A 27607-nucleotide genomic window follows, 5' to 3' on the forward strand; every position below is an offset into this window, starting at 1 on the left:
TAATAGACTAGGAAAGCATGTGCCATGTCACACTGGATCATAGTTAAGTCCAGGAAAGGCACAAGACCTAAGAGAGTGTCCTTTCCATATGTCCTGAGTTCCAAGAGTCCAGATAGAATCCAGGTTGCAAGGCAGAGGCCTTGGTGGCCTTGGAGTCAGGTGGAGCAGGCACGATCGAAGCAGCAGTATGCCTGCTCTCCTACCAGACCAGGCTGCATGGCCAATTCCTGACTACAAACTGTATAGCTGCTTCTTCCTTCTCACTGCAGGCCAGCTTCACTACAAACTGCAAAGCTGCTTCTTCTCTACAGGCAGCATGGCTGAGTCCCTTTTGTCTCACAGCTCCTTCCTCCTAGCTACTCCCTCTCTTCTCTTCTACACTTACTTTGCCCTCATGGCCCTCTCCCATGGTGGACCAGCTCTCCTTCAAAGCTGCCCACCTGCTACATCATGGCTCTCTCTCGCACACACCAGATCTCCTAACTGGCTCCCATCTGCACCCCTTTCAGATTGAGTGGCTTCTCTCCTTTTATCCTCATGGCTCTCCCCAATTTAAAATGCTGACGCAGGGCACTATACACTATACGTCATTGTTATGAAAAGTATCTTAAACCTATTATCTGCCCTTTTGCCCTGGGCTGCAGCACAGCTATTACCTAGCTACCAGCTTGCCATAGATACGCAAAATACCTTAAAAGCTGTATTACCTCCTTTTCCCATCCCCCAAATCATGATCTGTGGGGATTTTTGGAGACCCCTCCTGCTCTGTTACATTTGTACATCTAACTGCTTCCTTTTCAATTTTCTCTGGATGCCCCAAGGGTGTCTCCAACTTAACTTACTCCAAAAGAACTCTAATATATTCTTCCCCAAACCTGTTTCTCCTATACTCTTCCCAATCTCAGTTAATAACAATTCTCTTCTAGTGGCTCAGGGAAAAATTATTTCTCTACTTGCTAATCCACCATCCATGGATTTGATTGGGGAACTCAAGAGTTAAACGATTTTAGCTTCAGTCGTAGTTGATAGCCTTCAGTGATTAATGCATGGGTGGAAAGCTGTTATTTCAGGAACTGGAATGCATAACCTCTCTGACTCCAAGAGGTCAGGAGGTCCACAAGCAATTCAACCTTTGTGCCCTGGGGGTCTGCAAGGATGAAGTTAGTATCTGAGCCATTGTGTTACAGGGAGGGAAAGTCTGGTCCATGTTGCAGATAAAGAATTGTTGATCAGCATATAAAGAAGTACTAGGAAAATCACTTCCAGACTGCAACTCTTACCCAATTGACCTTTCTTCAAAACCCCTTCTACCCTTTCTTCTTATAAAAAGGTCGGTTTGATCTGAGATGTCAAGAAGGTTTTTGAGGGTACATAAACTGCCACTCTTCTCACATCACTGGCATCTGAATAAAACACCCATAAAGATTCAATCCTTGTCTCTATTTATTGGTTCTGGTAGTGACTGGCAGCACAAACACCAACTTTTCCAGTTTCCGGTTGACTCATGTGGCCATAACTGGCTGCTCAGCTGGATGACAGGAATAACTTGGACAGCTGGGCCTCTCTTCACATGGTCTTCTATCTCAGGCTTCTTCAGATCCTGGCTTATTCATAATTCCTAGAGGGCAAGTCCCAACATATAAGCACTCTAAAATCTCTTCCTGACTCACACTTTCTAATGTATTCATTTGAATTCAGTGTCTACCATTGGAACAAGTAAAATAGTGAAGAACCCACCCATACAAATACCTATGTGTGGTGAAATGACTGTGCGAAGCAGAGTTGCCAGTTTTCCCAGTTTGACAGTTACTTACTCATTCGTAATCAACAAACTTTAGCAAAGCTGCAATTAGTTGGCATTTTGTGGGGCCTGTTGATGTGACCACAACACTCAGTTTTTCCTCCAAATGACAGAATGATTCCTTAGCTATTTTTGTTTGTTTCAACATTCTTTTCTAAGCCAAATTTCCTCAGGATTTTCTTTTCAGGTCTCTTGTAGCTAAAGCCACAAATGTTTCCAGCTTTGGAGATTAGAAGTAGTTTCCTTATACCTTTAGGTTTTCCAGCATTTTGCAACTTGTACTTGTCCAGACCTTTTCATTCCTTTGTTAGTTCTGTTTCTTAAATTTTTTAATCCTCTCACTTATGTTCTTTCTCTTTACTTAATCCTTTTCTTTGCTTTCATTGGATTATTTTGATGTTATTTTTCTAACTACGTGAAGTGAATGTTTAATTCATTTACTTTCATTTTTAGTAATGAATATGTATGAGCTATTAATTTTTTTAAATCCTCACACAAAGACATGTTTATTGATTTTAGAGAGGGAGGAAAGGAAAGAGAAAAAACATTGATGTGAGAGAGAAACATACCTCCCATACACACCCACAACAGGGATTGAACCTGCAACCTAGATATGTGCCCTGACTGGGAATCAAACCCACAACCTTTGGGTGTATAGGGTGATGCTTCAGCAAAGTGAGCCACCTGGCGAGGGCTGAGCTATTAATTAAAAAAAAAAAAAATTATTGATTGATTTTGAGACAGAGAAAAAAAACATTGATTTGTAATTCCACCCACTTATGCATCCATTGGTTGATTTTTGTATGTGTGCTGACTGCAACTTTTTAGCCAACTGAGCTACCCCACCAGGGCTTTTGTTTTAAATTTAAGTACTGAACTATCTATCTATCCATTCACTCAGCTCAGATTCACCAGGGACCAATCTTTCCTTTACCATTCCTCTCTGAAATAATTTCTGTCTTTGAAATCAAAAGCAGTTTTGATGTACTCATTTGGAAACTTTGAAGGAGGATGACACTGTGTTCTGCCTTAGCATAGTGTCCTACAACAAATAAATGATAACAATGAATAACCATTATTGAGCACGAACCTTATAGCTGGCGTTATTTTTTAACAACTCCATAGTAATCTTCCACGGCCTCTTTACAAAGGAAGTAGGTACGAGAAGTTTTTCTTGTATTTCTGTTTCTGAAGCATGCCAAACCTTCAGTTTTAGGGCCGTTCCCCTTACCTGTGTTGCTGTCCTTCCATCTTCTAATTCAGAGCAAATGCCATTTCTTCAAAGCCTTTCTGATCATGGGATGGATCTAAAACAGCCTCTCTCCACACTTTTACACATTCTTTTCAATTTTATTCATCACACTAACTCATTATCTTGCTCATTTATTCTTTTCCTTATGATCTGCCTCCACTACTACACTTTACACTCCAAGGAGTAGAAATTATGTCTTGTTCACCATAGCATTTCCGAGTCCCCTTAGAACAGTATCTAGCACATAATAAACACTGAGTAAATATTTATGGAATCAATCAATGCATTGCAGAAGGCAAATAATGGACCCTGAGTAGCAGCCAGTACTTTCAGGCTGCGCTGAGTTAACGGAACATCTACTTTTGAGTCTGAAGGTGTGAAAGTGTGACATAGAAGCCACATTCAATAGATGTGTGACTTAAGGCGCATAACTGCATTTCAACAGGGTTTCCTTCCTGTGAAATGAGAAGGAAGGCCCTTTCAGCTCATTTTCACCTACTGGGATACTACACGGAAAAAACCTACCTTACAGACCAGCTCGAAAGCAGGAGAGAAGTAGCAGGTCCGTTTAAGGTCAGTCAGCGGCAGAGGAGGAGGAAAGGGGAGCGGAGCGAGGAGTGTAGGTTAAGGAGCAGGGGACAGTCTGGTGACTCTGGAGAGCGGAGGGGCACTGGTGGTGGTGAGGGGTGCACAGAGGCAGGGGAGGCACAGAGGGGGCGAGGTATATCCAACTGGGACTGGGCAGGACAGCACCCAGTCTGGACGAGAGGCGAGGGGTGCATAGAAGATGTTGGGGGTGTGGTGGGGAAGGGTGGCATCAGGTAACCGCCCAGCGCGGAGGGGCGGCTAGGGATAGGGTAGGGGAGCGCAGGGGTTGCCAAGGGCGCGATCTATCCCGCAGGACAGGGTCGGGCACTGACAGGACAGGGGTGGAGCTGAGGAAGATGGGGGGCAACCAGGGGTCGCCAAAGAGGCCCCGGAGAGCAAAGAGGGTGTGGAAGGGCGGCTGGAGGGAGCAGACGGAAGCAGGTGGGTAGGGAGGAGGCGCGTAGGGGCGCAGGTGGGCGCCCGGCGGCCGTGGAACCCGCAGGAGTGGCCGAGGGCGCGGCTGGACTGGCCGACCCTTTGTGGCAATGGGGAAGAGGCGCTTGTGTCACCGAGGGGCGGGCGCTGCAGCCAGGACGGGCCGGGCGCGGGAGGGGGGGGGGGGCGGTGGCAGGCGCCTCACTTCCGGGAGCGCCTGGGCGCTGCGCAGCCGCCCACTCGCAGTGCTGTCTGCCCGCTGGCAGCGGGCGGCGGAGCCGGGGGAGCGCGCAGCCAGGCCGAAGCCCCACTGTCCTCCCAGCCCAGCCTCACCCTGCGGCCATGGGGGCCTCCGCGCGGCTACTGCGCGCAGTGATCATGGGGGCGCCGGGCTCCGGCAAGGGCACCGTGTCGTCGCGCATCACCAAACACTTTGAGCTGAAGCACCTCTCCAGCGGGGATCTGCTCCGGGACAACATGCTTCGGGGCACAGGTGGGAGCCCAAGCTGGAGGGGTGTTGTGCACTGTCGCCTGAGTTGGGATTTGAGGGCGGAGGGGCCGGGGCGGCGGATGCGCGTCCTGGGGATGCGGGTCCAGGGTATGCGGGTCCAGGGTTGCGGGTGCAGCATTTTCTTCCCGCTGTCCTGGGCGAGACCTCCCACGGCTGAGCGACTAACTGCTCACCGAAATCTCTGACCTCCTTGGACAGCTTCAGGCGGTTATTGGGGGAAGGAACTAGGAAGTTAGGACACATTCGAAGTTCAAAGATTAAAGGAAACTGTTCGGCTTTGAGAGGCTTGTCCAGTCCCAGTCGCAGCTGCTCCTAAGAGTCCATCGAACTGTGGCTTATTCTCCACGTGCCCTTGCGCCTAGATAGTTGTTTGTTCTTTCTCTTTCCCTCCTCCCTCCCTTTCTCCCTTCCCCTTCTCTCTCTCTCCGTCTCCCTCCTCCCTCCCTCTCTGTTAACTCTATGGGATTTTCTGGTTCCAAACTTTCCCCCATAATCTGAAGGCCAAGCATTATTTACCCTCGTTACAGAAACACAGTTGGCATAGATCTTGGATACCCCCAAAGATTTCTTAGACACAAAAGCTATTCTTGTTCGTGGTCATCTGAAAGATTGTTTTGTTCTCATGCCAAATAAATTTTTGTAACTCATCACGAAATGCAGTCAACAAACTGTACACTTTACAATGAGCCGATTTTATGTAAATTAAATTGTAAAGCTGTTTTCCAAAAGTCAACAAACATCAGGGTGAGGTTGTTTTCTGTTCCTTTGTTTCTCAAAAGTGTTAACCTTCATTTTCCAAAATAAAACTAATTTGAAGCTCATTTTTTAAAATTATAGAAGTAATGTCTGCACAAGGTAAAAAAAAAAAAAAAGAGTATTGGAAACCGGATAGAAGTACATAAAATAAAAGTAAAGCCCTCTCTCATGACCTGACTCAGTCCCATTCTTCAAAGGAGAACATTGCCAAGCGTTTCCTTTAAGAAATTTTTGTATAAGCACATATATGTACATGCCTTGTTTTATGTAATATATAATCATACTATATATGTATTCGGCACCAGTGTGTTTTCACTTTATATCTGGGATGTCTATCCACATGAAAATATGGAAATCCCTTTTATTTTATTAATGTTTCTGTAAGTATCTGTTTGCTGAATCTACTATAACTTATTTACTCAATTCCCAACTGATGAGCATGTAGGTTACTTCTAGGTGGGGTTTTATGTTTGTTTCAAAAATACTGACATTTAAATGCAGAACAGATCCACCCCGGTGTTTTTAGTTTGTGTCTTGGAATTCTTCGGAGCAGCATCTAGTTTGGTGAATTACTATTTTATTTTTCTCTTCTAACACTGATCTTTAAAAAAAATCATAAAGTATTTCGTAGTTGCTTCGACTTCTTCAAAAGGTTACATTGTTTGGCTTGCTTGTGAAGTGTTCTTGATGCAACGTATTGAAGTAGTTAGGTAACAATAAACATCTCCAGTATTGCACTTAGTTGGGGTAGGAGTAAATGGAAAGGAGTAAGAAACTGTTTAGCAACTCTGAAAAAGAATTCAGCAGTGATGCATAACTGTGTGGTTACAGAACACCTCCTGTGACGATTTAGGATATGTTAATTTGTGAAAGCACAAAACATTTAAAAAATTAAAGCGAGTAAGTAAACTTTTTAAAAAATTCAGAAACAGTGCTCTTTGTTTACCCTTAACATCCTTGACATGTATGCTGTCCTCTTTCAGGCTCCACAACATGAAAAGAGAGGCTAAAGGGAGGCAGGAGAGGACCATTGGGAAAGACAGTCAGCTGATCTCAGGCATCTGTTCTTTCTGGAATTTTTACAGGGGATTCTTTAACAAGGAAAACAGAAAATGGAGTTTAGGGAGGTGTCATGAGATTGTTATTACAGATGTTTTGTATCTCAGGACAAAGAATATATTCTCAATAAATAATTGTGAGTAGATTGGACATTTCCCACAGGATTAGAGCCAAAATAGAGATGTTATTGTTTATTTTAAAAGTATTGCTTAGTGTTTTTTTTAATATACTAAGAGTAAAGCATATTTATTATAAAGGTAGAAAAGCATGTTATGAGAATATAAAAAAAGAAAATTAAAATCCTCTGTTAAGTTCACTGCATAGAGACAATTATAATGAACATTTCCCTGGTGGTTCTTACATTTTTTTTTTCTCTGTTTCATTTATGTATTTACTATTTTGTTATATTATGAATTATTGCTTAGATGCATTTTTCCTCACTTAATGTGAGTTTGTTAACACATCATTAAGAATATTTTGTTTCATCAAGATTGCACAATTATTGGCCCTGGCTGGGTAGCTCAGCTGGTTTACAGCATCATCTTAATATGCCAAGGTTGCAGGTTTGACCCCTGGTCAGGGTACATACAAGTATCAAACAATGTATGCATAAATACGTGGAACAGCAAATTGATGTTTCTCTCTCTCTCTCTCCCCCTTCCTCCCCCACTTTTTCTCTCTCTCCAAAATCATAAGCCCCCACTGGGTAGCTCAGTTGCTTAGAGTATCACCCCAATACACCAAGGTTGTAGGTTCAATCCCCAGTCAGGGCACATAGAAGAAACCAATGAATGTATAAGTAGTGGAACAACAAACTGATCTCTCTCTCTCAACCCAATAAATAAATAAATATTTTAAAATCAATCAATAAAAATTTTCAAAAATGGCACAATTATTAATTTAACATTCATCTGTTATCATACATTTATGTTGTTAACCATTCTTTGCTATTATAAATACTATAATGATGATCCCTGTACATGAACATTTGGCAGCATCTCTGCTTATTTCCTTCAAATAAATTCCCTAGTATGGAATTTCTATAAATATGATATGATCAAATAGTGCTACAGAAGGATGCTGCCAATTTACTCTCCAAACACTATGTCATGAGGGTATTTTATAACCCAGCATTGTATTTTATAGCTAAAGTTTAAAATCACCCCAGCAGCTGTGATAAAGACACTGGAAACACCATGCAAGCTGTTGATAGTGGTGAACCTGGAGTAGCTTAAAGCACCACTGGACTCTGGAGTCAGGAAACTGGAGTTTGACCCTTAGCCCTTAGCCCAGCCCACTCCTTTTAAGGTGAGGGAACTGAGTTCAGAAGACGTTAATGAACTTGCTCAATAAAAAACAGCAGTTACTGGGGGGACAAAGGTGAACATTGAATTACACTTTGCATGCAGCATTTCCCAAATTGAGGATATGAGACTATTTTAGGTAGACAAAAAATTATCTCAAATAAAAGTAAAATTCAAATTCTAAAACCAATAAAAATTTCGTTTCAAATTGTATTTGAAAAATACCTAGTGCAACAAACCTTTGATTTCGTGAACAAATGTCCTGTTAAAAAGCTGAGCCATTTTGAAGAAAAGTATATAGTTAGTAATAGCTCAACTATGGCAGAAATTATAACGTTGCCATGTGATTAACCAAAGTTTGAGAAACTGCACTGCAATTTAGTGCTTCTCAAAGATATAATCCTGGACTGGATGGCTAACCCTTTTGAATGTTATCTGTAAATTGAGGAAGTTAAAGTCAATAGATATCTTTAAAGCCTCTGTCAGCTCCCGAGATTCTGTATATCTAACAAACCTTTTATTATGTACATCCATGTAGCATGGGTTTGACTAATTAGAATGATATTGACAGTAGGGCAAACTATTCTTATAATGGCAAAAATTTGTTATATAATAGGCAATATATTACCTATTCTGGAATTTGAAAAATATAAAACAACATTTAGTAAAAAGATCTGTCCAGAGCTATTTCATGCACATACAACTCTTTATCCATTCTTCCTGTTTTGTTTTTTCTGTTACACAAACAACAAACTGTACATACTGTTCTGTACCTTTAACAGTATTGCTTTCCATAAGGTTTGCGTTATTTTTTTCTAACAGCTTTATTGAAATATAATTTACATATAATTTACACATTTAAGGTGTATAGTTCAATGGACTTTAGTCTATTCAAGAGTTGTGCAACCATCACCATAAGTGATTTTAGAACATTTTCATCACCCCCCCCAAAAATCCTCATACCCATTAGCAGTCACACCCTTCCCACCTCACCCCACCCAATCGGTGCCATTGGCAACACTAATCTACATTTTTGTCTTTATTTTCTTACTTGAACATTTCATGCAAATGACATCATACAATATGTGGTCTTTTATAAAGTCTGGCATTTTTCACCTAGCATGATGTTTCCCAGGCTCAACCATGTTGTATTGGTACTTCATTTCTATATATATTTATTTAAATATGCTCTATTGATTATACTGTTACACTTGTCCCAATTGCTTTTCCCTTTGTTATCCTCCACCCAGTAACGCCCCTCCCTCCAGTTGTCCCCCCACCTTAGTCCATGCTCATTGGTTGTGCATATAGTTCTTCTCAACATCTTCCTGTCTACTCCATGCCCTCCTACTATGCTTATTTCCTCCCTTTCCCCCTTCCCCCTCCTCGCTGACCTCCCCCCCAAATGTTCCCCATACCTATAATTCTTTTCCCACCCTCGTTGCCCACTTAGTTCGCCTTTGTTTCAATTCCCTAGCTTCTGTCGTTGGTTGTTGTGATAGTTTTCATTTTGATGTTCATAGTTTTGATCCTCTTTTCTCCTAAACAAGTCCCTTTAACATTTCATATAACAGTGGTTTGGATCTGACGACCTCCTTCAGTTTTACTTTGTCCTGGAAGCATTTTCTCTGCCCTTCTATTCTGAATGACAGTTTCGCTGGATAGAGTAATCATGGTTGTAGGTTTTTGATTTTCATTACTTTGAATATTTCTTGCCAGTCCCTTCCTGTCTAAAGAGTTTCTTTTGAGAAATCAGCTGAGAGTCTTATTGGGACCCCTTTGTATGTAATTCTCTTTTTCTCTCTTGCTGCTTTTAAGATTCTCTCTTGATCCTTAATTTTTGACAATTTGATTATTGTCAAATTGTCAATTGGTGTGGTTCTCCCTGGGTCCAGTTTTTTTGGAACTCTCTATGCTTCCTGGATCTGTAAGTCTATTTCCTTCCCCAAGTTAGGGAAGTTATGCTTCATTATTTTTTCAACTTCTAGTTGTTCTTCTTCACCTTCTGGCAACCCTATGATTCGGATGTTGGCCCGCTAGGTTTCTGAGCCTCTCCTCATTTTCCTCCCTTTTTGTTTCCTCTTTCTGCACTGGTTGACTATTCCTTCCCTATGTTCTGATTTGTTGATTTGATCCCTGATTTTCTTTCCCTCACCACTAGTTTCGTATGTGTTTTTGTTTATTTCATCAGGACTAGCCTTCATTCCTTCCCCATCTCATTTAAGATCTGCTGTTAGCTGTGTAAGCATTTTTATAACCAAAGCTCTGAACTGTGCCTCAGAAAGATTTCCTATTTGCTGCTTCATTAGATTAGATATTTGCTGTCTGGTCAGCTGTGTCCCTGGGATCTCTATCATGATCTACGCCATCCTGACAGTTTTGTGTTTACCTTTGCTTCCTGGGTGGGGTTGTCACACCTCCTACGCTATAGGGGGTGGAGCCCCGTGCACTCGTCACTACTCAGCGACCCTTCTCACCACGCTGTGGTGTTTTCTTTGGGGGTGGGGGTTCCAAGATGGATTTCTGCCATTCACTCTTTGCTGAGAGAACAGGAGCCTCCCCTGTCCCCACCCACTCTGGGCCTCACAGTCCAAGGCAATGGGGCTCTGCCATCCCTGGCAATGGAATCACAAGCTGATGGGTCTGGTCTTCAGCTGGGGGTGAACCCCCAGCGCTTCTCACCTCCCCTTAAATACTGTTGTCTGTGCTTACCGCCATCCCACTGCTGTTGCCACTGCTGCCACCACCAGCACAGCTTGACCTCTCCACCCCGGCTTCGTCCCTTCTACCCATCTGGATGAGCACCACTTGTTTATAATTTCATACGTTGGACTTCCATTTATTTTCTGGAACTTCTGGTTATTTCTGGTTTTGTGGTAGTTGTATTCCTTCTTAGTTGTGGAGGGAGACGGAGCATGTCAGTCTAGGCCTCCATCTTGGTCGGAAGTCTCCTATGTTGGTACTTAATTTCTTTTTATTGCTGAATAATATTTCTTAGAATTGATATACTACATTTTGTTTATCCATTGAATTATGGACATTTGGGTTGTTTTGCCCTTTTCTGTTATTTTACGGGTGCATTAAAGTTTGTTTCAACAATTAAAAGTGTCCTGACCAGTGTGGCTCAGTTGGCTGGGCATCATCCTGCAAAGTCAAAGGTCACTGGTTTGATCCCCAATCAGGGTGTATATGAGAAGCAATCGGACTGATTGATGTTTCTCTGTTACATTGGTGTTTCTCTCCCTCTCCCCCTTTCTTCCCCTCTCTCTAAAAACAAACAAACAAACAAATAAATAAAATGTTTAAATAGTTTAAAGAGTGTTTTAAAAAGATGAACCTGATGACAAATACCATCTCAAAGAAAGTAGGCTTTTGATAGATTCTTTTAAATAGAGTATGTTAGGCCTTTTAAAGTTCCATTGCAAGAGGGAATCCAGGCAACTAACTCATCTCTCCATCCACCCACCCATCTATCCATCCATGCATGCATCCATCCATCTATCCATGGCTCCATCAAGCACCTAGTATGTGATTGGTGTTAGAAAAACAGAGACAAATATATTTCATTGGGGGTGGTCACTTTCAGAATGTAGGAGTGGAGGGCAGTTGAGTAGGTGGTCATGTGTATTAGTCTACTTAGTTTGCCATAACAGAATACTACATTCAAGATGGCTTAAACAATAGAACTTTATTTTCTCATAGTTCTAGAGGGTAGAAGTCCAAGATTAAAGTGCTGGGATGGTTGGTTTCTGGTGTGGCCTTTCTTCCTGGCTTGCAAAGGGCCTCCTTCTTACTTTGTCCTCACGTGGCTTTTCCTCAGTTACTTACATTCCTGGTGTCTCTTCCTCTTCTATAAAATAAGGCTACCAGTCAAATTGGGTGAAAGTCCTGCATTTATGAACTCATTTGGCCTTAATTACCCCTTAAATGCCCTATCTCTAAATACAGCTACATTAGGGGTTAGGACTTCAACATACAAATTTGGGGTCGGGGACACAGTTCAGGCCATAACACATAAACTGTTAGTTTTATCAGTGTGATTAAGTGCTCCAACAGAAACAAGTCTGGAACATGAAAGTCCAGAGGAGGAACTTTTGGTTGCCTAGGAGGTCGAAGGACACCTCACTATGAAGATCCCTTTAAGGTGTATCTTGAAAGATGAGCAAGAGCTTATGAGGCAGTGGAGAGGAGACAAAGGCATATGCAGAGGCTAGGAGGCCCCAGAGAATGTGGAGCTCCCTCCTAAGGGGTATGGTTTGAGTGTTCAGTGGAAATGGTGGGGAGGGAGTGGGGGAGGAATATGATGAGGTCAGACCCAGGGTCTTTATACAGTTTCTGAGTTGTGTGTCTATCCTGAAGCAGAGTGGGAAGGGAGGAGTATAGACCTAGGGCAGGAACTCTCTCTAGGTGCTTCACTGAAGAGGAGAGAGATTGGGTGGTGCTTGGAGAGGGGACCAGTGGTCAAGAGAGGCTTTTATTTTCAACATAATCTTGTGAAATATCCCGTGCATGAAGGTATTTTGATTTTTATCTATGGCTAGAAGAAGAATAAAATGAATGCCCATTTACAGATACTTTAGGGGCTGCTCACTATAATCCCCCAATCACATCTCTTTCCAGCTCCCCAGAGGTAACCACTATGTTAACTGACCATTATTTGAGAAAAGTTTTTTATAAAAAGCCCTTGATTGGGTGTAAAGTCATCATTTGTCACATTCCCTGTTGTTCTGGTAGTTTTATTTTGTTTTCTTTTGACATGTTTTTAAAGTAAGTTTTATGTACTTTGCTAAAAGCAATTTTGGCAGGAACTAGGTTAATTCTCTGTAGCCCTCTCTCCTGGCATATGTAAAAGACAACTGTTACTTACAGGTTGGTCAGGCCCTCTTTTGTACTTCACAGGTGCTCAAACAGATTGTTAGAGGTCATTCAGATATGAGGTGTGCTTGGTTTGGGTAATGTTTTAAGAATGATCGAACTTTAAAAAGAGATGTAGACTTAAACATTTATATAATACAAATACTCATCCTTCAGATTAATGTCTGTATGTTTGTAGAATTCCTGATTATTATCCTTAAAATTAAAAGGTGATTTTAACTCCCTACTTTTCTCTAACCTTCCTTTTCTATTTTTATTTGTGTATACCTTTGTAGAAAATTAGCTTATTTTGAATAACTAATTTTTAAACTACCTGTTTGTATTTTGCCAGTATGAAAACTCCCGTCTGTTAATTTTTGAATCAAAAGGAAATAGCATTTTTATGAGGAGTCTGTTCAGATACCATATTAAATTATGGGCAATAAAGGGAATAAACATTAACCAACAGCGCAAAGAATATGCTGGACAAAAGTTCTTGCATTTAATTTTGAGAGGGGGTAAAAATTTGAAATATAATAAACAATCTGTTTAGACCTTGACATAGGAATTTGAATCATTTTTTTCTTTTAAATAAACTCCACTGGGAGCATTACAGGCTTTAGATTTTAGTAACTATTATACACAAATGTTTATTGATATAGAAAGTTGTTAGTGATAAATGAAAAAGATTATTAGACTACACATGGGACTATTTTTTCACAAAACAAAATATTTGAAGGTTTTTCTATTATTAGTTATAATAATAATAATCTCAGTAGTGATGGAATTATGACTGGCTTTTTGTTTTGTTTCACTTACCCGGCATTTTTCATCTTTCCTTTTAAAAAAACCTTTATCGAAGATGGAGGTTTAGACTGACACACTCTGTCTTCCTCCACAACTAAGTAGGAATACAACTACCTCAAACCAAAGATAACCAGAAATCCCAGAAAATAAAACTACATGGAAGCACAATGTATGAAGTTATAAACCAGCAGTGCTTGTCTGGACGGGTAGGAGGGGCGAAATTGGAATTGGGATGGAAAGGTCCGGCTGTGCTGTGCGCGGTAGCAGCGGGGATAGCGGTGGGACTGTGAGAAACGCCAGGGGAGCAATCCTGTCTGCAGTCAAGAGCCAGCAGCTCACAATTCCAACGCTGGGGAAGGCAGACCCCCATTGCCTTGGACTGTGAGCTGGTCTTTCAGTGGAAAGTAACAGCAGGAGTCCATCTTGGACCCCTGCCCCCACACAAAGCACCACAGAGCAGTGAAAAAGGTAGCCAGTTGCTGGGTAGTGACGAGTGCACGGGGCTCCGCCCCCTACAGCCCGCCCAGGAAACAAAGGTAAACAGAAAAGCTGACAGGATGAAACAGACCATGATTGAAATCCCAGTGATGCAGCTCACCAGGCAGCAGATGAGGGATCTAACCGATGAGCAAATAGGAAATCTTTCTGAGGCTCAGCTCAGAGCTATAGTCATAAGGTGCCTTAACAGAATTAACAAAAGATTTGGAACAAGACGGGGAAGGAAAGAAAGCTAGTCATACTGAAACAAACGAAAACACATACGAGACAAGTAGTGAAGAAATGAAAACCAGAGGTCAAATCAACAAACTGGAACATAGGGAAGGAACAAACAGTCAACCAGTGCAGAGAGAGGAAACAAAAAAGGGAGGAATACGAGGAGAGGCTCAGAAACCTCTGGGACAGCCATAAGTGAACGAACATTCGAATAATAGGATTGCCAGAGGGCAAAGAAGAACTAGAAATGGAAAAATTATGTGAAAAAATAATGAAGCAGAACTTCCCAAACTTGGGGGAGGAAATAGACTTATAGGTCCAGGGAGCACAGAGAGTTCCATGAAAACTGGACCCAGGGAGAACCACTCCAAGACCCATTATAATCAAATTGTCAAAAATTAAAGATAAAGAGAGAATCTTCAAAGCAGCAAGAGAGAAGAAAAGAATTATGTACAAAGGGGTCCCAATTAAACTATCAGCTGATTTCTCAAAGGAGACCCTGCAGACAAGAAGGGACTGGCAAGAAATATTCAAAGTAATGAAAATCAAAAACCTACAACCACAAATACTCTATCCAGTGAAACTGTCATTCAGAATAGAAGGGCAGAGAAACTGCTTTCAGGACAAAGTAAAACTGAAGGAGTTCATTAGATCCAAACCACTATTATATGAGATGTTAAAGGGACTGGTTTAGAAGAAGGAGGATCAAAATTATGAACATTAAAATGAAAACTGCATCACAACAACCAACAACAGAAGCTAGGGAACTGAAACAAAGGCAAACTAAGTAGGCAACAAGAGTGGGAAAAGAATTATAGGTATGGGGAACATTTTGGGGGGAGGTCAGCAGGGAGGGGGAAGGGGGAAAGGGAGGGAGATGGTACAGGAATTAAGAAGCATAGTAGGAGGGAGTGGAGTAGACAGGAAGAGGTTGAGAAGAACTATATGCATGACCAATGGACATGGACTAAAAGGGGGGGACAACTGGAGGGAGGGAGGTCACTGGGTGGAGGGGAGCAGAAGGAAAAGAAATTGGGACAAGTGTAACAGTATAATCAATAAAACATTAAAAAAATAAAAATAAACCTTTATCAATATAATTAACATACAATAAAATTCCCTCTTTAAATATATCACTCAGTGTTTTATATTACATTCAGAGTTCGGCAACTATCACCACAATCAATTTTAGAACATTTTTATCACCTCAAAAAGAAAACCTATTGCCATTAGCAGTTGCTCTGCATTTTCCCCCAATGCTCCCAGCCTTATACAACTACTAATCTTTCTTCTGCCTCTATAGTTTTGGCTATTCTAAACATTTCATATAAATGAAATGATGTGTATCTTTTATGCCTGGCTTCTGTCACTTAGCATGTTTTCAGAGTTCATACACTTTCTAATGTGTATCAGTACTTTACACCTTTTTATACTTAAATAATATAATTTTGTATGGATATGCCACATTTTATTTATCCATTAATTGCTTGATGGACATTTGGTTGGTTCCATTTTTTGGCTATTATGAATACTGTTGCTATGAACATTCATATATAAGTTTTTGTGTGGATGTATGTTTTTATTTCTCTTGGATATATACCTAGTAGTGGAATTGCTAGGTAATGTGGTAACTCTTTAACCTTAAAAAAACTGTCACACTGTTTTCCAAATTGGTTATATCACTTATTCTACCAGCAATATATGTGGATTTCAATTTTTCAATATTTTTGACAAAGCTTGTTATTGGTCTTTTGATTATAGCCTTCCTAGTGAGTGTGAAGTAGTATCTCATTGTGGTTACCATTTGTTATTTCCATAATGATAATGATGTTGCGCATTTTTTTCATGTACTTATTGGCCATTTGTATATCTCCTTTTTGTATTCAAATCCTTTGTCCATTGTTGAGTTGTAAGAATTCTTTAAATATTCTAGATATAAGTTCCTTATCAGATATATGATTTATAAAAATGTTCTCCCATTCAGTGGATTGTCTTTTCATTTATGTGTTGGTGTACTTTGAAGCACTTAAGTTTTTAACTTTAATGAAGTCCAGTTAAGAGTTTTGTAGTTTTAGCTCTACATTTAGGTCTATGAAACATATTGACTTAATTTTATATATAGTGTAAGGTAGAGGTCCAACTTTATTCTTTTGTGTATGTCTATTCAGTTTAATCCTAGCACCATTTGTTTAAGATAATGTTTTCCCCATTGAATTTTCTTAGCATCCTTGTTGAAAATTAATTGACTATAAATTTAAGGGGTTATTTCTGGACTCTCAATTCTATTCTGTTAATCTATACGTCTATCCTTATGCCAGTACACAGTCTTTTGATTGCTGTTTTGAAATCTGAAGTGTGTTCTCCAACATTGTTCTTCTTTTTCAAGAGTGTTTTGGCTATTCTTGGTCCCTTGCTTTCCATATAGTTTTACAACTAGTTTGTCAATTTCTGCAAAGACATGAGCTGTGGTGTGTTCTGTTTCTTCATTTTGGCCTATTTGTCAGTTTGGCAGCCTCCCTGTGTTTTTTTCTGTGTATTAATTAGGTAGAGCTCCTTTTACTCCCTGTCTTGGTAGCACAGCCTATTGTAGAAAAGACACCTGTAAATTGTGTGGGGTAGAGCCTCAGGTAATCGCCAGGGTGGGGCCACCTGCGTCATTGCTTTGTGGCTCTGCTTGTGGTGGGGGGGCTCAGAGAGGGGACAGTGCCACTGCCTGGCTTCTGGATGTTTGTCCAGAACTCTCCCCAGTTCCAGGTACTTAACCTACTCCTCATATGCAATCAGCACCCTTCCAGCTTTTTCCCTGGCGCTGAATCCAAGAATGAGTGGGTTTGCGTATGTTCTAAGACCATGTGGGTCCTTTAAGCAGTCTCTTGAAAATCCCACTGTTTCTTCCACTGTCCCAACCCCCACCAGTTTTTACAGCTAGAAGTTATGGGTATTTATATTCCTGGTGGTAGAACCCTGTGCTGTGCTGTCTGGCCTGGGGCTGGTATTGCTTTCTCCCAAGATATCCCTCCTGATTTTTATCCATCACATGTGAATGTGGGCCTGCCCGTTCTGCTGTTGCCACTGCCTCTTGGTGCCACACCACATCTCCTCGCCTCTCTGCCTGTCTCCACATCTCTGCCCCTCCTACCCATCTGGATGAATGTGGCTTATTTAAATCCTTGGTTGTCGGACTTTGGTACAATTTAATTTTCTGACTTCTGGGTGTTGTTTTGAGATTTAGTTTTAATTCTTTCTGTGGTTGTGTGAGGAGATGAAGTATGTCTACCTACACCTCCATCTTGACTGGAAGTCCTGAAAACTATTTACAAAATAATGCTAAGTGAGAAAAGAACAAAAAACTGTATATATACATTTACAATAGTATTACAATTCTGAATATGTATGAAGAGTTTGGAAAAAGATGATGAGGAAATTAAAATACTGTTGCCTAAAAATGACATATAGTTGTGGGTAATATTTTTAAATTGGTCATTCTTTTTTTGGGTGTTTTATTAATAGAAATGTAATATGATCATAGTGGTAATCTGATCAAAAATTGAGTTGTGACAGCAGCATCTATTTTAGAGGATTAGAAAAGTCTCTACAGCATTTAAACCAACCCATTTAAAAACCATGATTATTTCAAATTCTTATTTAAAAAGAAACTAATTTCCATAATTCTATATACTTTTTCTGATGGAAAATTTAGAAAATATAGAAAAGTGCAAATATGTAAAAAAAGTCACATAATTCTATCACAGAGATAGCTTTCCATTATTTTCTATCTACATATTTATATATTTTAACATAATGGATCATTTGAAATAGGCATAGATTATTTTGTAACCTCTGTTTTTATCAAAAACGTTGATGATGCACATTTTCATATGTGTGTGCTATCTAGAATTCTTTAGGGGCCTGGACTGGGATAAAACAAATGTAAGTTGCTGATTTGCTTTTCCTTCCTTATTCTGATGTAGAAATTGGTGTGTTAGCCAAGACTTTCATTGAACAAGGGAAGCTCATTCCAGATGATGTCATGACTAGACTGGCCTTTCATGAGCTGAAAAACCTCACCCAATATAGCTGGCTATTGGATGGTAAGTGAAGTGTCACTGTTACAGAGTGAAAGTGGGTTCTTTCACATGGCACCTTAGTGTAAAACCCAACAACTAGTATTGAGGAAAACAGGTCTTTATTTACAATATTCCAACCTGGGGAGGACAGTGAGCACTTCAGCTCAGAGCCCTGTTCGCCCATGGGACCCAGAAGTTCCCTTGCTCCCCAAAAGGCTACATGCCAAAAACATGCACAGAAATCCCCCATTCCTTATCTGTCAGCTCTCTCTTTCCAGATCTGGGGTACAATGTCATCAGCCTCCATATAACGGTCCAGGAAAACATGTGCCGTGGTGCACTGGATCATGCATGCTTCTCTATCTGTCCTTTAAAAGCCGCATGGATTTCTCTTCTGTCTCCTTGCAAACCACATGGAACTCTCTCTATGCAAGCTGCATGGATCTCCCTCCTCCACTCTCTAAAACTGCATGGTGCTCTTCCCTCTGCAAACCGTGTGGTTCTCCCCCCTCTACCTCCTTGTAAACTTTGTGGAACTCCCTCTACTCTCTAAAATGGCTGCCGCCTTATTTTAAATCCCTGACCGAGGCCTGTGACACAGTGGGTGTGGTAACCAGTTCTGATCTTCACAGAACCTTGCATAGGCCCTGTATGCTTTTTCCTCACCATTCCATAGTCAAAATCCCTCCCATCTCCTTGGCGCCTTGGAAGAACCAAAGCCATTTGCATAACTAAGACACTAGCTACCAGCTATCTTGAAAGCTGTCCCCTTCCTTTCACCCCCCAACAACAGGTTCTGGGGATTTGGGGGGACCCCGCTCCATCACATCACTAGCATTTCAGATGTTCAAAATGATGAGTGTGGGCAGGAGAATGAGCATTTCACGGACTGCAGACCTCACAGATGGTGGGCAGAGAGCCTGAGTTCTGCTACTAATCACCCTGAGGCCTTGAGCCAGTCATCTTTTCTGCCTTCTTCTTTTTAAAAAATATTTTGTTTACTTTCAAAAGTTTACTCATTTTTAGGGAGAGGGGAAGGGAGAAAGAAAGAGAGGGAGAGAAACATTTAAGTGAGAGAGAAACATTGATTAGTTGCCTCTAGCACGGCCCCTACTGGGGACAAACCTGCACCCAAGACATGTGCCCTGACCAAGACTCAAACTGGCAACCTTTCGCTTTGCAGGGCAATGCCCAACCAACTCAGCCACACCAGTCAGGACTCTGCCTGTTTCTTTATCCAAATGGAAGAGGGAAGTGAACTGCATGATTTCTAAGGTCATTAGATATGGCTTTAGTTCCTTTCCCCTCCTTTGAGAATATTTTATGAAGAGGAAGGATTACCACAAAAGGAAGAAGGCTGTAAACTGGCAGAGGAGTGGCAGAATGGGTTGATTTTTAGTTTCTGAAGAGGGAAGTATTTATTGTAAGGAGTGGGCTCACATGATTATGGAGGTTGACACACCCCAGGATTTTCAAGGTAAGTTGGTAAGCTGGAGATCCAGGAGAGCTGATAGTATACTTCCAGCCTGAAGGCCAGTAGGCTTGAGACCCAGGAAGAGCTGTTTCAGTTTGAGTATGAAGGTAGGAAAAAGCCCATGTCCCAGCTCCAAGGCAGTCAGGCCGGAGGAATTCCCCTTTATTCAGGAGAGAGGTTTAGCCCTTTTGTTATATTCAGGTCTTCCGTAGATTAGATGAAATCCATCCACATTAGGGAGAAAAATCTGCTTTATTCAGTCTACTGATTTAAATGTTAATTTCATCCAAAAACACCCTCATAGGCACACCCCAAATAATGTTGGAACAAATATCTGGGCACCCTGTGGCCCAGTCAGTGATACACAGTTGCCCTACAGCTGTGATCAGCTAGACTGGTGTTACTGCTTCTATTCAAATTGCTCAGCATTCATTAATTCTCTTCCTTCTTCACTCTTTTTCTCTCTTCCTCCCTTCTCTTCCCTTCTACTTCGCCTTCTTCTCCTTCTTCTTCCTTTTAATTTGAAAAGGTTTTCCAAGGACTCTTCCTCAAGCAGAAGCCTTGGATAAAGTTTATCAGATAGACCTAGTGATTAATCTGAACGTGCCCTTTGAGGTCATTAAGCAACGCCTCACCGCTCGCTGGATTCATCCAGGAAGTGGCCGAGTCTACAATATCGAATTCAACCCTCCCAAAAATGTGGTAAGTAGTTGTGGTGAAGCTTGTCTTTCACATAGCAGTCTCTGAATCCTGCTCTCACAGAAGTTTTATGACCTTGGAAATTCTGCCTGACCAAAGCTCCTAAGGTTATATTCTCAGGTTACTTGGTGTAGTCCTTGTCAGGTCTACTCAGTTTGTTAGTAAAGGCGTCCCCAGGAGTAACAGGGGTTTGATATTCCTTTAAAAGTATGTATTGATTTTCGACTCCATACCAGGGAGTGTGTTAAGAGTTGGGGAAATAGGGATTAGTGACACCTTGGTTTATTTAGGACTTGCAGTTGAGAGTCCCAGTCTGTAGCTGAATCTTTTTTTTTTTTTTAAGATTTTATTTATTTATTTTTGGAGAGAGGGGAAGGGAGGGAGAAAGAAAGGGAGAAAAACATCTATATGTGGTTGCCTCTCACGCGGCCCCAGTTGGGGACCCAGACTGCAACTCTGGCATGTGCCCTGACTGGGAATTGAACTGGTGACCCTTTGATTTGCAGGCTGGCACTCAATCCAGTGAGCCATAGGAGTCAGGGCTGAATCTTTATATGTATATTGTCGACATGAGAACATCCAAATCTGTAGAGAATTTCTATAAAATTTTATTTGAGCCAAACAGTCATATACCTGGGAGCAAGATCTCAGCACACTAACAAAAATGCTCCCTAGAATGGCAGTTTGCAACTTCTTTTGTGCATTTTGAATTAAAGAGGGAACATACAGAAGATTACATGAAGGTGGGGGGAAGCAAGGCAGGGATTGGGCTACAGGATAGTTAACAAGATTATGTATGCTTTTGAGGGTGGCTTCTGAGGGGCCTTTGAAAAGAGGCATTTCAAAGGTGTGTTAACCTAGATACAGAAACACAGACAGGGCTCCTTAAGGCAAAGATAAACCTTTTACTAAAGAAGTTATATGCCTGGGGCATGACTACCCACTATGACCTGCACAGTTAGGAATTTGTGATCAGGTTACCTTGTGAGGTTACTTTCTGTAGGACCCCTTTTTTGTCCACAATATTAAGTTATTTAGAGGCTGCTTAGAAAACCTTTTACTCGAAGGAGGCTGACACTGTTGAAATGACCCTAGGGAGTCTCATGGCTCTCTGTTGCAGTGACCTGGGTTTGGATTTGATTCCATTTATTTAAAAGCACATTTGTGTGCTTGGTGCATGCATAGAGATGTTTAAAAATCATATAAATGATTATAAAAATAGGATGTTTGATACCAGCCTGTTCCAACTCCCATTTAGGGCATTGATGATCTGACTGGAGAGCCTCTCACTCAGCGTGAGGACGACAGACCAGAGACAGTCATCAAGAGACTGAAGGCATATGAAGCTCAAACACAGCCGGTCTTGGAATACTACCAGTGAGTTTGTCACTTTTCAGAACTTCTCTCGCCTGATGAACTAAAGCAGTTTTTGATTGTCTGTGCTTTACAGCTGAAATGCTAGAACATCAGAAGGTCCAATTCAAATTGATTTAGACAATAAGGATATTTATTAGCGTGTGTCACAGAGAAGTCCAGATGGTAGGTTGGGCTTTAGTTACCCCTCCCTTTGAACAGTGTTTTGCCATTCTCTCAACTTTGTATTGGCTCAGCCCTCAGGCTTCCTGCATAGTTGTGGACAGTTGCTAGGAACAGCCCTTTCATGAAGGGCTTAGGGGTCACCTTTTCCCCAGTGAACAAAAGCCCCGAGCATCATGCAGATTGAACCTACTGGGCCAGCCACTGTGGTCAGAGAATGCCCTGCACTGACTGTTGTAGCCCTCGGTTACTGCCCATTCCTGAACCAGTCATGGGGGTGGGAGTAATTACACTGATTGGTCCACACCTGGAGCTGGCAGTGGGTCAGTCTCATCTAAAATCTGCTGTCCGAGCGAGAAAGGGCTGGAATGAATGCTGGGGAGGCCAACTTAATCATACCCATACCTGCCCCTACAGGAGGGAAGACTCTCAAATAGCAACCAATCCTTACATCATTTATTTGACTAGTGGTCTTTAAAAGCTTATATTCTAACATAGTTTTGTCTGTTCTTCAGGGAATTCCACAACAAATATGGGATCTATGCTAACTTCATATTTGACTCAGGCTAAGAAACAGTCCAATTTCCTTACTCACTCACCCCTTGCCTCTCTTTATAGAGGATTTGATTGCAATCCCTTTCCTTTTATTCATTCACTTACTGAATAATGATATTGTATCAAGACAGAACAGTACAATATTGTGGTTAGGGCACAGACTCTGGAGCCAGACAGCCTAAGTTCAAATCCCAGGCCACCATTTATTAACTTGGCTTTAACTGTAAAAGGGGGTTAGAAAAGAGGGTTGAAAAATTGAGTTAATATGTGTAATTCTGACATATAGTAAGCACTTTATAATTATCATCTATTACTTTTGTTGTTGTAATAGGGTAAGTGTGCTGTGAAACTAAAGCAATAGTCTGAAACTCTTTTTAATAGTTATTTCTGGAAGGTAAAGTTATAAAAAAGTTGGTGATTCACTTTCTACAGTAGCTGTACTATAATTTTATTGGGTTGGCCAAAAAGTCCATTTAGTTTTTTCTGTAAAATAAGAGACACATTTTTCATTTTCACCAATAACTTTATTGATTTGGATTTTTTGAATATGCTGGCTATCTTTTGTGTGGTAGAGTTGATTGTTCTCAATTAATGCCTTGATTTTATTGCTCTCAACTTCAACTCGTGTACCAGACTGTGGAGCACTGTCCAGTGAGAAATCTCCAGCACAAAACTCCACAAACCACTTTTGACACATTTGATCAGTCATTGTGCCTTTTCTATACACTGCACAAATCTGTTTCACTTGCATTTTTACCTTTCTTGAAATAATAAAGCATAAGCCAAAAATGTTGCTTATATTTTCCATCTTCAATATTAAAATGGCTACACAAAAATTCACCAATTTTGATGTTTTTTAAAAATGCACACTGATATGACAGCTGTCACAATACAATCTAACAAAATTGTTTCTAATGTAGACAAACTAAGTACTACTAGAGCCATCTTATGGAAAAAACTAAATGAACTTCTTGGCCAACCCAATATGATTTGTGTTGTAATAGGGTAAGTGTGCAGTGAAACTAAAGAAAGCCTGGCTCTGCAAATGCCAGTGCTGTGGCCCTGGGCAAGGGATTCAACCTCTGCCACAAATTTTTCACTTGTAAAATCAGAGCAATATTAAATAGTACCTACTTTATAGGATTATTAAGGGAATTAAGTGAGAGAATCCATGTAAAGTCTTACAATAGCCCTGGCACTAACAACACCGTAACACTATTAATAGAGATAATCACCAAATGCAGTGGAAATAGGGATTAATTGCCAAAATGTGGTAAGGGAAGCTGGGGAAGGCTGCAGTTGTGGGTCCCTAGGAGATATTCTAGTCTTTCTAGGCCCTTGACTTTTGCTAACGCTTGTCATTGTTTGAAGCTTTTCCTTCCAGACTCCAGCACATAGGACTAGGGCTGGACTTAACCAAAAATTTAAAGAGGTATTTCCAACAACCTTAGTGATAGTTAGCATTGTTATTTTAAAATACTGACAGCTATATTGTTGTTTAAAACTCTTCCAGCTGCGGGACATTTATAGTGTAATTAGACCTGTGTTTATAATAAATTCTTTTGCTCTTTAAAGGACAATATTTGAAGCTGGTTTTATTACGTAAAAGGTAAAATGTTCATGCAAGGTACTTCTTTAGGGTTGAGCAGGTGCCTATAGTTGTGCCTCCAGTAATTAACCCGTTTTTGACACTAGCTTTATTTTTACAGTGGCTCTTCTAGAGGCTTACAGCTGTTAAGAAGCTTGTTCTTTTGAAAGCTTTACAAGATGCCTGTGAATTTAGAAACCAAAGGGCTTCTAATGTGCAAAGAATACTATATTTGCATCATGTCTCCTTTTAGCAGGAATACAGTGGGAATTACTTAAGGTAGTCTTAACTTAAAGGAGGTATCAAAAAGAAATGCTTTTGTCCCTAGTGAAACTTCTGAAAATTGAGTAAAAAGGATGCAGAGGTATGACAGATCCTACATTTGGAAAGAATTAACTAGAGTTCCTCAGTTGCTCTTATGCAGCCTTTAAGCCAGTGTGTGTGAGTTGGTTGGAGAAGGAGGATAAGCAAGAGGAATACCAGTATCTGTGGAAGGAACCTGTGTGTTTTGAAAAGGAACCCCAGGATTCTGATTCTCCTCACCATTTTACCCCCTAGAAAGCTGGAGTAAATAGACTTTGATTGCTGGTCTGATGACAAGTCAGACAAATCTGCCTGGGAGAAATGGTGAAACACAATAAAAAGTATACTTTTATTCCTCTTCCCCTAAAATTCATGAGTAGCATAGAGAAAAAAAACAGGTGAAAAGAAGAAAGCACAATCAAGTGTTAGGAAGCTGTTTCGCAAACAAGTAGCAGACAAAGAAAGCCAAGGGGTGTACTGGTGTCTGGCAGGCCCTATGTTTGAAAACCTTGATGATTTGGGCTGTTACTTTACATCTATAACACACAGTTTTATCAGTAAAATAAGGAACTGGGACTTTAGAAAGGATTAAGTGAACTATTACAGGTAAAGCACTTATTACATGCTCAATAGATAAGTGCTATTATTATTTTTTACATTAAAAAAACCCCTCACTTGAAGACATTTTTTCATTGCTTTTTAGAGACAGGGAGAGGAAAGGAGCGAGAGAAAAACATTGATGTGAGAGAGAAGCATCAATTGGTTGCTTCCCATAGGCACCCAATCAGAGATCGTAGGCTCCTGGACCAGGATCATACATGCCTGGACCCGGGATCATATGTACTGGGACTGGGGATGGAACTTGTCACCTAGGTATGTGCCCCGACCAGGAATTGAACCTGAAACCTCTTGGTTATGAGACGATGCTCCAACCAACTCAGCCACACTGGCCAGGGCAGTGTTATTTTTCAAGGGACCATTTCCCTGAGCCAGAGGGCGCAACTCAAACTAAAATTCAGTTTTTCCATAGCCCAGCCAAGTGCCTTTCTGTCTTGATCACAGACCTACACTTACTGAGACCCCTAAATCCACATTATCATCTTTTTAAGAACCACTTTGGAAAAAGCTTATGAGGAAGACTCAGCATTGTGTTTTTTGTTTTGTCATCTTTAGGAAAAAAGGGGTATTGGAAACATTCTCTGGAACCGAAACCAACAAGATCTGGCCCCATGTATATGCCTTCCTACAAACAAAAGTTCCACAAATAAACCAGAAAGCACCAGTTACTCCATAAGGAAAGCATGTGCAACTAGTAAGATGAGCAGAAGCTCCTCATTTGTGCATTTAGAGGCTCCTTGTCCTGAGACTGATGGGTGAATTCTTTGAAAATTATGTTTCATTTCTACTGATTCTATTTGGAAATTAAGGATATGCCAAATGCATCAGATACTGATTCATCTTTTGAAATCATCCAGTATGTTTTATCCAGTTATCTTCTTTGGGTACACAATTTGAAAACATCAGTGATGTCAAATGACTTTTGAAAAATTGTTTAGAGCGTAACTTATAATCAATTGGTAGTAATCGAACTTTTGTTCAGAAGAGTAAGTGGTTGATCAAGTTCCCCTATTTTTCTGGAAATGTAAAAAAGAAATGTGTCATTTGGGCAAAGTATCTCATCAGAAGTTTTGCTTAGACTGATGCCAAAAAAACCATGGCTAACACTGTGGTACACAGTTTTGTGGTACAGTATGTCTATAAAATTCCAGAAAAAAAACCAACTGGATTTATAGATTAGTTGAAGAATGGAAATTCACTGCTGCCTCTACACTAAGAAATTTATAAGCTAGCCATAAATGTTGTATTTATTTTGTTGTTAAATATACCTTCAGGTTACTCAGAATTTTCAATTTATCAATTAGCATAAAGTACCTTCCTATATGATTTATATTAGAGATTGACATTATAAGTCTTGTGAAAGGACCGGAGTTGGATTTTCAAAGGCCAATGTGAAGACCTATGTTTTCAGAGGTTACTCCAGTTAAGAGATGTGCTTTTGGATCTACTTGCTGGTTTTTCTTTATGATCAAAATGTATGATCTGCTTTGATGGGTAACATATTAAAGTAGAAAAAAAAAATTCCATGGCACTAGGTAAAATAAGCATGCTTTTTCATTAAGAAAATAGATCAGGTTTGCCTGGAGAAAATTCTCTTGACAAAAATAGCAGTCATAATTAGTAAACAGTTATGGCAATGAAAAGGATTTTACATGCAAGTTAAAAAGGACCAGGAAACTGAGTTTGCTTAAGTTTATTTCTAATCAAAGAAGTTGACATCTGCTCACAATCACTGCTATCCTATCTTAAGGGTAAAGAACTCAGCTGGTGAATGAAACCCGAGCAGCTGCTTTAAAATCAAAATGACTTGATTCCTTAGTGGAGCAACAGGGATGCATGCTTATGTATACAGTATGGCCTGGTAGAAAGAGTGGAGCAATATGAGAGGGGGAGAAACCTGTGTCTCCAGTGGCATATTTACTCTGACTTTACTTGGTGCCAAATCAAATGAAACAAGTTCTGTACAGCTGTTATAAACTGCCTTTGAAAATGCGGCTTCTTATTCTAGGCACTTAAAACACAATTGCCAATAAGTAGTTCTTATGTATTTTGTGGGGGGAATAACTTATTTTCCTTTCTTTTGATTTTTAAAAAATTCTGTTTGATTTTTCAAAATTGACCAAGACTTTTAAAAAAGGATTAAACATTCCTTTCTTTATAAAACTTTCTATAATGCCTTATTTGAATGTTAATATTATGTGCTTTCTAAAATGTCGTGAAATTTTGAAATTATTGCTAGGTTATCAGGCATGCATTAGAATTAAGGTATTAGAATGCAATTCCATTTCAGAACTGTGGACACCACTTTGTCTTTGCTAGGTCACAGAGCCCACTCCATCTCACCTTCTGTTCTGCTGCCCCGATGGATTGATTCACTGCCTTCTGAATTAGTGACTGATTTCTAATAATTGTCTTAAAGCAGTACACAAGCTGGTTTCCTTTCATGTTATACTTTAACTCCTGCTATAGTATTGCAGCCATACTGGCCTTCTTGACACCCTTAAGGAGATCTAGAATCAAAAACGGGAGATCTATATGGCTATGAAATTTAAGATTCTTCTTCACTGTGACCGTTCGTTCCCTCCTCACCCTCAAAACAACCCCAAGTTTTGCACATCCATCCATCCATTAGTTTGGTTAACATCTGCACTATTGCGTTTTTCTTTATTCAAGCAAACAGAACTTG

At 40.5% G+C, this 27607-nt stretch overlaps 1 protein-coding gene and 1 long non-coding RNA gene across 2 annotated transcripts; one reads left to right on the top strand and one right to left on the bottom strand.

Moving 5' to 3' along the window:
• Window positions 1–1430: 1430 nt before the first annotated feature.
• On the bottom strand, window positions 1431–4185 carry LOC150013060 (uncharacterized). Its single transcript, XR_016510795.1, has 2 exons — window positions 3579–4185; window positions 1431–1618 (listed from the first exon to the last, which is right to left on the bottom strand). It is a non-coding gene; the product is annotated as an uncharacterized LOC150013060 (long non-coding RNA).
• Window positions 4186–4297: 112 nt separating this feature from the next.
• Window positions 4298–26918, top strand: AK3 (adenylate kinase 3). The gene is made up of 5 exons (XM_090274136.1): window positions 4298–4569; window positions 18053–18172; window positions 20152–20324; window positions 21580–21698; window positions 25477–26918. Exons 1-5 carry the CDS (start codon window positions 4419–4421, stop codon window positions 25595–25597), a joined length of 684 nt encoding a protein of 227 aa, XP_090130262.1. The 5' UTR covers window positions 4298–4418; the 3' UTR covers window positions 25598–26918.
• Window positions 26919–27607: the final 689 nt, after the last annotated feature.

Source organism: Furipterus horrens, unplaced genomic scaffold (genome assembly GCF_987537825.1).
Source record: "Furipterus horrens unplaced genomic scaffold, mFurHor1.1.pri manual_scaffold_4, whole genome shotgun sequence".
NCBI lineage: Eukaryota > Metazoa > Chordata > Mammalia > Chiroptera > Furipteridae > Furipterus > Furipterus horrens.

Bases quoted from the DNA above. Each gene is read 5' to 3' on its own strand.
- AK3 (XM_090274136.1), top strand. From the start codon at position 4,419: ATGGGGGCCTCCGCGCGGCTACTGCGCGCAGTGATCATGGGGGCGCCG. The intron at 4,570-18,052 runs GTGGGAGCCCAA...ATTCTGATGTAG, and splicing joins CAACATGCTTCGGGGCACAG to AAATTGGTGTGTTAGCCAAG. The intron at 18,173-20,151 runs GTAAGTGAAGTG...TAATTTGAAAAG, and splicing joins ATATAGCTGGCTATTGGATG to GTTTTCCAAGGACTCTTCCT.